The sequence below is a fragment of the Hippoglossus stenolepis genome, chromosome 18, assembly GCF_022539355.2.
Source record: "Hippoglossus stenolepis isolate QCI-W04-F060 chromosome 18, HSTE1.2, whole genome shotgun sequence".
In the NCBI taxonomy this organism is placed as follows: domain Eukaryota; kingdom Metazoa; phylum Chordata; class Actinopteri; order Pleuronectiformes; family Pleuronectidae; genus Hippoglossus; species Hippoglossus stenolepis.
Genome location: NC_061500.1, coordinates 1,646,164 through 1,656,635, shown reverse-complemented (window position 1 = coordinate 1,656,635; position 10,472 = coordinate 1,646,164). Strand labels below are relative to the sequence as shown.

At 45.2% G+C, this 10,472-nt stretch overlaps 1 protein-coding gene across 2 annotated transcripts; it reads right to left on the bottom strand.

Annotated features, from left to right (window-relative positions):
* Window positions 1–558: 558 nt before the first annotated feature.
* st8sia3 (ST8 alpha-N-acetyl-neuraminide alpha-2,8-sialyltransferase 3) lies at window positions 559–10,265 on the bottom strand. Of its 2 annotated transcripts, XM_035183804.2 has the most exons (5): window positions 9,395–10,265; window positions 7,423–7,452; window positions 5,226–5,345; window positions 3,844–4,401; window positions 559–2,872 (listed from the first exon to the last, which is right to left on the bottom strand). In XM_035183804.2, exons 1-5 carry the CDS (start codon window positions 9,556–9,558, stop codon window positions 2,590–2,592), a joined length of 1,155 nt encoding a protein of 384 aa, XP_035039695.1. In that variant the 5' UTR covers window positions 9,559–10,265; the 3' UTR covers window positions 559–2,589. The 2 variants fall into 2 exon arrangements, with proteins under 2 accessions (XP_035039695.1, XP_035039696.1); XM_035183805.2 differs by lacking the exon at window positions 7,423–7,452 and having other exon boundaries at window positions 9,395–10,263.
* Between the last annotated feature and the right edge of the window lie 207 nt (window positions 10,266–10,472).

The window sequence follows — 10,472 nt, the reverse complement described above, 5'->3', positions numbered from 1 at the left end:
ATCTTCCTCTTATGGTTTAGTAGACACGGCTCAGAAAATGCTCCATGACCTCTGACCTCTGATGCTGGACACCTATCACCACCCCCGCTCCCTCCCTGCCTGACATCATCATCAGTTTACAATTCACAAAATGTGTGAGCGTGTGTTCGAATGTGTTTTATTGTGGAAATATCCAACATGTCCTGACTTTATCTAAAATGTAAATTCATCACCTCAGGAAATTTAGTTTTGGGCTCATTTGGTGAAAATGTAAAACAAAACGACGCCCGAGATCTGAATGTTGTAAAAATTGATAAAAGAAAATTCCCGGATCTTCGTCAACGTTCAGTGAGTTCTAGTTTGGCCCATGAGCAAGTTGAGTGTAAATCTGTTGAGTGGATTTAAATCCTGCTGACAAACAAACAAACCATCGTTCTCTACACTTCTTTCTTTAAGAGTCACCGGGAGCGAAGGGTTAAAAGGTTCAAATAAAAATAAATACTTAAAAATCCTCTAAATACAAAACACAACAGTTTTTCAGAAATGATCAGTTCACTCAAAACAAGACACTTTGTCAAATTGATGATTTCATTCATTTTAATAACTAAATGAAGAAATAAATACAGAGTAGATATATTTCAAGTATTGGATGATTGAAACTTATTCGTTATCCTACATCATATTGTGTGTGATGTCTAAATGTGGCTTTAGTATAATGTTACTCTTGGTAAAGTGAAATCTAAAGACTTATTGATATGGAAGGAATCAGGCTCGTTAATATCTGAGTTTCATTCAAAAAGCAAATACATTCTTTAAAAACCTGATGTTTCACTGACTTCGTATATTACAGAAACATTGAATGTGTGGTCGTGTGCTCAGGTCAGAAAATAACATCGTTCTCATCACACAGGGAATTCAACCGTCGACAATCGTTTTGTCAAGAGTCAAAAAAATGTCACGTTTCAAGTCACAGAAATCTCACGTTGGAATGAAACTTAAAAAAACAAAGTAAAAGAAACAGCTGCACGTTAGAAATAATCCAAGATTCTCTGCAGCAAAGAAATAAAATCATGATTTACATTTGATATGACTGAAAAACACTTAAATCACACAACTTACGACATCGCACCTGATCCCCGACCCGCTTAACAACCGTCAAAACAAAATAATTCTTATAATAAATCCTAAATTCCTGATAACAAAGTGTGAAACAATCCGGACATTTCAGAATACGACGTGAATTCTCCAGAAGCAGAAACATTCAGTCAGCTTCCAGGTTCAAACCACAGGAAACGGAACATCGTGACGTTAACAGACGACAGAACAACAACATGTTCGGACTGGATCCATTCACAGGAACGAGGGGGAGAGAAGTTCAACATCGTGACTCACGAATCTGTTTCACGTCCTCCGACATCTTCAGATTAAAATCCCTCCAGCAGCAAACGTATAGATTAACTGGGTGTGAATGGAGCCGTTTGGCTGAAGTGAGGATTTGACACGACCACGGGACAAAGAGACATTTCTAACGTACGTTCGTCACCGAGTTTCTAACCCTGACTTCATCTGAAACAGAAACAAAGGTAAAGTAAAAACTATAAACACGTCACCGAGGACATGAGGTCAACAAGCAGAGCGAGACTCGTCCTGATTGGTGCATAGAGTTGATGACACAAGCAGCTAGTTGACGTCAGTAATCCTCACAAAGAGACGAACTACTAACTTACCATTTGTTCAGGTGTGAAAACAACTCGCTGAGCCGAGGAGTTTCTCTCCTTCAAAGTAAAAGCCCTCGTGCGTTTCTGTTGACTGAATCTATTTGTTTCAATAGGTTGTTTATTGTTACGTCCGGACGGGAAGATGCTCCTGATGAGTCCTGACATGTAGTCGAGTCGACGTCACTCAGAAGCTCTGCAGCAGAAACACAGGGAGACGCAGCAGCTCGTCGTCTCTGCAGAACGACGCAGCTTCAACAGAAACGCAGCAGTGATTGTGTGACATCAGGAAACAGGATCCAGCTTATTAACAGACCTGAAGTGTGAGATATGAGGTATGAGACTTATCATATATGTCAAAACTGTTTATAATCATACGAGGCAAGATTTTACTCATCAGTTTCCTCTACGACTTCCAGGAATGAGCGTTTCTATCTGATTGGCCGACGTGGTGTTTTACAGGATGATGATGCAATGACCTGCAGCAAACACGGAGCAGAGAACCTGGAGGTTTCCTTACGGGGAACTCGTAGCTGAAGAGTGACGAGAGAGAGAAAACTAGATTAAGTAATATGAGTTTGTGATATTCAGCAGGAGAACATTTCCCACGAGTTCAGCTCAGAGACAAAGATCTTTAGTCCTGTTCCACTTTGGATCCTCGAGTCAAACACAAATACGTCTCGTCTCTCGAGCGGTTGCAGTTCGTAACGGTCTCTGGACTCTGGACGTTAACTCGAGGATCTGGGCCTGAAAACAGCACATGAATCCGGCCTTTGTCCGTTTTGTCATTTTCACGCCTCTGGTCTGTGGAAGCGTCGGAGCGGAGTTCAGCTTGAGCTTCAGCTTGAGCTTCAGCTTGAGCTCTACGCACAGTGCGAGAGGCGGAGCTTCAGCTCTACCCGCAGTGCGAGAGGCGGAGCTTGAGCAGTCCCTCCGTGTGCATCTTGTAGAGCAGCTTGAACTCGGCCGGCAGCTGATGCGACTCCTGCCACTTGGTGGTGAACTTGGTGCCCTTCTTGTCGTAGTAGTGGTACGGCAGCTCCTTGCCCGTGTTGGGGTCCCAGCCGAAGGGCCAGAAGCCGTACAGGTGGATCTGGTCGCACATGGACGAGGCCAGCGTGTACATGAGGATGCCGGTGCTCAGGCGCTTCGGCGACAGCTGCTTGGTTTTCCAGTAGCTGTTAAAACACAAGTGAAAGAAGCTTAATTTCTTTTTTAATAATGTGACAAAAAACAAAACTGAACTCAATCGTAAATAGAATAAAGTCGTTACTTCTGGGTTCATGATTAATGATTCAGGGTTTTATAACTTCAGTTAAGATTTATTTATTTATTCTACATCAAAAGCACAAAAGACTGTTTTAAGAAGCTCATAATTGTTTGTGGGAATAAAGAAGAAACCAATGGAACGCCTCGCTAACGTCACATGAGCCATTATAGCACAAGTCGTTTTAACAATAAACGATAATCTAAATATCTCTTAAACTAAACATGTAAAGAAAAACAGTTTTAACCTTAAAGTCTTCCTACTTTATGTCCATTTCTTTCTATATTTCCCTCAAACCCCGAGTCTGAGCTGTGACTCACAGAGACGACTTCAACAACAATAAGGTGATCCGTTGTGATGCTTCCACGGAGCCGTTGGGCTCTGCAGCTTCTCACTGGGGCTCCTCTTCAAACCGGCCTCAACAAAGGAGTCGTGGAGGAGCTGAAAGACGTCTGAGCTGCTTAAACGTGCTAATGCTCCAGGAGCAGGTAGATTTAATGGGATTGGTGGAGATTAGGCTACTGTACGAGGGGACGACTCCGCTGCCACGACACTAAATCCCTCTCCACAGTCACAGCTCCGCACCTTTCACTAAAGAGCTGTTTCCTTATAATCCGGCTTTGGAGCCTAAATCTCCTCTTGGCCATATGGAACACAGCTCGATACCAAACAACCACACGACGACATTTACAGACACGTTTTATAAAGAAGAAGAAGTGACTGACGTGTCCTGAGCAACATGTGATCGTCAGAGGACTGATGATCTGACTCACATGCAGAAAAACTAAATCCAGATCGATCATCGTCCAGGCGACACTTACTCGTAATAACTTTATGAGATGGAGGAAGACGACGTCTCCAGCGGACGTGAGGACATCTTACCTGTTGATGTACTGCATGATGTTCCCCGGCCAGGCGAGCTGGACCTTCAGCTGACCCCGATGCTCCACGAAGAAGTCCACCAGCGTCCTCGTCACTGTGGCCGACGTGTGGAAGAAGAACGCCGGGATCCACAGGATGGCGCTGTCCAGCTTCTTCAGGCTCAGGAAGAAGTTGTTCCTGTCCTGCACGGTCAGTAAGTTGTTGTAGTATTTCTCCAGGATACTTGGGTTGAACGTCGTCATGTTGGTCTGCCGCCCGACGTCCTTCTTAAAGATCTCCGTCGGGGCAAAGTTGCAGCGGAAGACAAAGTCGAACTTCTCGATCTGGGGTCCGCAGCGCGAGCCCGTGAGGATGCCGCTGTTTCCGATCACCGCGCAGACGTTGTAGTGTTTGTTGAGGATGGGCGACGCCTCGGGGAGGAGCGAGCGGAAGTTCTCACCGATGGAGAAGACGTACTTGTGGCTGGAGTAGTCGTAATGCATCAGCTGACCGATTCGCACCGAGCTTCGGGTCAGGGAGAAGTTGTGGGGGATGTCGATGTACTGAGAGATCTCGGTCCTGCAAGTAAAAATCATTTTGATTATCAGCCATAATGTTTTTACCATCCATGGTCGACTTGACACAAGTTACGAGATTGTGAAATTACGTCATATTCTCCTGCAGAGGCCACAAGTCTGAATGATATTCACTGTGTATTTAAAAAAAACTGGAGAAGTACTACACTACCCACAATCCTTAGGTGTAATTGTGATGCTGCAATGGACGGAGCTCGCCGTTACCATGGAAATATTTACCACAACCTCAGAAATCATGTTTCAAAGGTTAATTGGAAAGGGATCCTTCTCAGTGGTTTATGGGATGTGTAGTTCTCTTGGGTCAGTGACGTCATTTCTAGCGTGAGCTCTTCTCTCAATAACAACAAACCATGAACCTTGAAACCTTTCGTTCACGTGCAGCTCCGCTCACGGCCGAGGATATTTAATAATCCAGCGTAATATGAGTGTTTTGATAAAAACAGTGGAATCATCTGATGACATAAAACCACTTCTACATTCTGTCATCAGTCAAATCAGAAACAATGATGAGGATTTAATCCTTAATATTCATCAGATATTATTACAACACAGATTAATGGATGATTTGATTTTTTTTAACTATGCTGCCTTTCTAAACATCCAACAACACTTTACAATACCTCATATATAAACAAGAATAATTCAAGTAAATCCAAGGTTATAATCAGATTTAGATGCAAAGACAACTAAGAATTCATCAAACCTGGAGTGTGTGTGTGTGTGTGTGTGTGTGTGTGTGTGTGTGTGTGTGTGTGTGTGTGTGTGTGTGTGTGTGTGTGTGTGTGTGTGTGTGTGTGTGTCACCCACCTCTGCTGAATGAAAGCAGAGCTGTTGTACCTCCACTTCGAGGAGTTCTGCAGGTCCTCGCTCAGAGAGTTGGTCAGAGGAGTGAACGCCGGGTCCAGATATTTCATCGCCAGCTGGGAGCTGCACAGAAGAACCGGAGGAGACACAGAGGTCAGGGCAGGGGTCAGGCCTGAGGTCGGACCAGCTCGACTTCATCCACTTGCAACTTCAAATGTTTCAAGAGGCATTTTAGCTTTTGAGACGGGTTTTACACAACTGGATCACTTCATTTCAACTGAATTCTCGTACAAAAATATAGAATCCTGAGCTTAAACTGCACGAGTTCAAACACAACGCAAAAGAAGAACAAAGATTTAAATATTAGCTTTGTATTGTTTGAGCTTCTTGCATGTAAATATAAACTTTGTGTGGAAGTAGTATGTGAAATATTAATGTAATGATCCTTCAATGTAGCTACAGTAAATACAGTCGGTCAAAGATGAATTACAACCTTGTTCTGTAAACTGTGCCTGTTTACAATGGACAGTTTATAATAAGTCATAATTCCACTGTGTGACTTTCTCTTTTCATTCAAAATTATCCTATTAAAGGAATTCCCCCTTTAAAGAGTTTCAGCTGGACTTTGCAGACGCGATATATCTCCAGTTCCACCGTCTTCACGAAGCTAAGATGCCTTCAAACGAACCCGGTTCAAATGTGCAAGTGTTTGAGGATCAGTTCAGCAAAGAGTCAAAGTTCTGATCGTGTCGGAAACTGCAGGTGAAACTGATCCAGTTTCATTTACACCAGGAGCTCAGTGTAAATGCAGAATTAACAGATTCTTTAGTTTAAAATCACGTCAGTATTTAACCGTTGCAGCATTTTCTGTTCATCTTAACAAGTCATTTCAAATCAGCTGTTCACATGTAATGATGCTTTGTTTATTTCAGTCTGTAAAATACTGTGTTTTTATGAAATCTAATATTCTAGTACTTGTTGAGATGAACACTTTTTAAATTTTAGATTTAAAAAAAGCACATGAGAGATACGGCCCTGACGGCAGTAACCCGGGAGATGAACCATGTTCACGCTTCAGAAGCTTCTCTGTGAACATTTCTGCAGGGAAATCTTGACATTTTGAAGGTTTTTGTCTTTTTCTAACTTCCTTCTTCAGACCGAGACTTAATCGAGAGTCAAATGAGAAAATGGACGTCAGCCTCAAGCCTGAGAGACAAAGGTCCAGGACGAGTTTGTCTTTATGACTGAACATCAAAATGTCAAGATTCAGGTCAAAGCTCCGCTACAGCAGAAAAAAACTGGTCAAATAGTATTCGTTAGTAAGTTTGGTTCAATCCGGCAAAGAAACCCAGGTGGGAGGAGTTTACAGCTTCAGGACAGTGGAGTGTCAGAGGTTTGATCCCCGAGGTCTGAATGAAACATCCAAACCTCCTGCATCATTCACTCTGTCCTGCTCGGTAAACCTCTGCTGCGCCCGGCCAGAACAAACACTCACAACTAGGAATAAATACTGTTTGACCTGGATCTGAAGGCAGATCTCCAGCAGCCGCATTCTGCTGATGCAGCGTCCACCATCTTTGTAGATAGTGACTCGGGGTGTGGGGGGGGGGTGCGGCGCTGGACCAGGAACCAGCAGAAGGAGAATTTGGAGTGAAAGCTTCTCATCTTGTTTCAGAATGTCTCAGTTTGGGACAAAGATGTTCACGCTTCACGTTAGTATGAAGGTATGAGAGAGTTAAAGGTGGATAAAACTTTTATAAGCCAACGTGAGATTCATAGATGGAGTCACATGATGGATGAAGGCTGAGACTTAGCTTTAAGTTGTTTTAGGGGCCGGAGAGAAACTTTAATAGCATAAGAAACTTTCTGTGGTTTAAAATACTGGATAAAATCCTCCAAAAAAGAAATCTAGGGAAAAATTAAAAAATCATAATGGTAGAAAATGGTCGAGCTGTTCGAGGTCCAACGCCACACCCCCCCCGACAAGTTCAGGCTCAGCATCTCTTTGTGTCACGTCTCGACACAAACAGTTAAACGGCTGCGAGTCTCATCTGAGCTGAAAGAAGCAGAAGCTGCAGCTGGTTTTACAAATAAAATGAATATGAGCGATAGAGATCAAAACTGCTGTAGAGAAATAAAACCATTAAGAGAAAATGAAGAGTAAGTCGTTGTCAGTGGAACGTCGTCGCTCTGTATTCACCTCAGGTCTGGTTTGCGAGGCGGCCTCTCGCTGCAGCGTTGGAATAAAAACAATTAGAAAGAAACTCTTATGTTCATTTGACTTTAAAATGACAAAATGGAATCACAAACATACACGGTGAAGACCTGGCATGCAGAAGAAAGACGCATTTCACATACTTACTGTCTTTCATGGGATTGTGACAGTAAAACACTCGTGGCCTACAGGAGCAGTGTAGCGCCACCAACAGGTCAAAGTGACAATGTTTGTGACATGGAACGACATTTGGAAACAGATAATCCTGGTACCCAGATGATATATCCCCGTGTTGAAGGACAGACTAACTCACTCTACGTCCACCGGCGGCACCAACACCGAAGCAAAACCACATTTGTGCTAAATTTGAAAGGATTCTCTGAAGGTGTTCTTAAGGTAACACATCCTGGAACCAAAAAGATCACAGAGACCTTGACCTTTGACCTTTTACCACCAAATTCTAATCAGTTCATCTGTGAGTCCAAGTGAACGTTTGTGCCAAACTCGTAGAGATTCCTTCGAGGCGTTCTCGAGCTATCGTGTTCACAAGAACGTGACGGACGGACCAGAAGACAAATCCACGGGCTGTCGTATAAAAACTTTCCACTACTGAAGAAGCTAAATCATTTAAAGTATTTAAATCATTTCCTCGTGATAAGAGTGAAGATACTTGGCGATGAAGTGACAGAGGAGCGTGGGAGAGAATCAGATCCAGTTCACATCTGTGGGATTAAGAGACAGATGTTTTCCTTCAGGCTGATTCCAACTGGAAAATCATTTCGACCAGTTTGAAGCTGTTTCCTCGTTTGAAAGAAAACAATCAGCCAAAGAACCAATGAGAGCAAAGTGTGAAGGAGGAAGCAGCTGATTACATTTCTGTGAGTAGTAAAACAAACTGCAGACTGTGTATATATACATGACATATTTAACATTTCCCGTTAAATAAATGTTTCTGGTTTCTTTAATTTTATGTGAATCTTCTCACACTGTGAACACGAGTAGCTGAGGCTGATGTTTTCCTCCAGAAAGGGGTCATGTGACCGGAGCCTGATGAATCAGCAAAGGCTGAGACCGGAAAAACCCGATCAGCAAACGGTTGTGTCCGCGTCGACATCTCCAAACATCTGCTTCTGCTCGTCGGGACTAAAACGCAGACCCCGAGTTTTCAAACTAAAACGAGGCCGGCAGCGTTTCCTAACTTCTCCGTTTCAGTGGCTCTAAAACTCCAGAGTTTAGGCGGCACAAACATCTGTAGCAGAGCTGAAACTACAACGTGGTCGTGTGGCTGTGGCCTAACACACCTGAAAACACATCACATGACCACTCACGTAGACTGGTCATGTGGCGTAAACAGGAAGTAGATTGTCTACTCTGCAGTTACAGAAAATACTACGAACGAGAAGCAACGATGGTCAAAAGTCACGTATTCACGCTGCGTGTAGCCTTCAGACTTCAACACAACCTGGGTGTTTTCTAACTGCATCGTTTAAGCTGCTTGTGAAGTCTGGAATAGTGCGGACGGCAGGTAACCACGGCGACGGCGATGGGTTTTGAAAGTAAAACGTGGTGGTGTGGATGTGGCCTCACCGAGTATTAACCCGTCTGTGAGAGGAGCTGCTCAGAGTCAGAGCTGCCAGGCCTCACGCAGCTCAGAGGCCTTCAGCCCAGTCTGACCACACAGGGCCTCAGCATCCACATCCCATCATCTCTCAACCTCCACGTTTCAATAAAGATACAGACGAACACACGGGAAGATCAATAACGAGGATTTCATTTCATTTAAAGCTGAATAACCCAGAGGCACCGATCAGAGGAGACGTGCTGCTGCAGCACGTTTGAATCCAGGCCATTTTCTACCACGTCAGCACATTTACGCACAGGAAGATGTAAACAAGAAGACAGGAGCAGCTGATCTGAGTCATCACGTCGAATGTCAGCGGTGTGTGTCTGCACTCACCGGAACCCCGCGTGGAACATGTACATCCTGGGTCCTCCGTTAGCTCCGTACCGGGGGGTGCTGAGCAGGAAGTCCTTCTTGATGGACACGTAGCTGATGAGCGACAGGATGAGCAGCGCCACGCTGAACATGACGAGCCCCAGCGCGCTGGCGATCCGCACCATCCTGCCGCCGTGCGCCCCGCAGCCGAGGAGCAGAGAGCGCGCACAAACACCGCATCAGCCGCACGGCCAGGGGGTGGGGGGGGAGCGCAGAGTCACGCAGATTCACGCACGGTCCATGTAAGGAGGTGACGCTGATGCGGTGCCGCGGGGACGCAGCGTTATCTTCCGACAGGGTTCATGGACTGAGGGGGGAGGGGGGTGCGCGGCAGAAGGCCGGAGAACCGCCGGTCTACTCACGTTTAGAGGAGAAGTGAAGGAGTCAGTGAGGAGGAGCAGAGAGGAGAAGGAGTCGGTGAGGAGCAGAGAGGAGCAGGTCTCACATCAACCTGAACACGAGGAGAGGAGGTGGCGACGCGGCTGCGGAGGAAAAGACGCAGCAGGAAGGAGCGTGACGCACGGACAGTCCATGTATGATCCGGGGATGGAGAGAAGAGGAGGGTGGAGGAGGATAGAGAGAGGGGGGGGGGTGGTCCTGGAGATTTTTCTGCGGACATCCAGCTTCAGATTACAGATGGTTTCAGAACCTGGAGGCGGAGGAGAAGATGGAGGCGGCAGGAGGCGGATGCTGCTGTTCCCCGGTCTCTTCCTCTGCATCCTCCGGGTCTCTTCCTCCTCTGTGCCCGCTCCTCTTCTTCATCACAGACGTGTCGCTTTAAGAAGACGCAGCTCCTGAGTCAGATCCACAGAGTCCGAGGCGGAGCTGCAGAGGAGAAGTGAGGAGACCTGAGGACTGAACCTCCAGCTGCAGGAGCATCACTGAACATGTGGTTTACTACTGAAGCATCAGTGTGGAGTCAGTCCTCTGTACAACATCAAGGCCTTAGTATTAGTATTATTATGATTATTATTATTATACACACTCATACGTCATATGCGTCTGACGTGGGCGTGTTGTCAGTGGGGGGGTGTAGTCC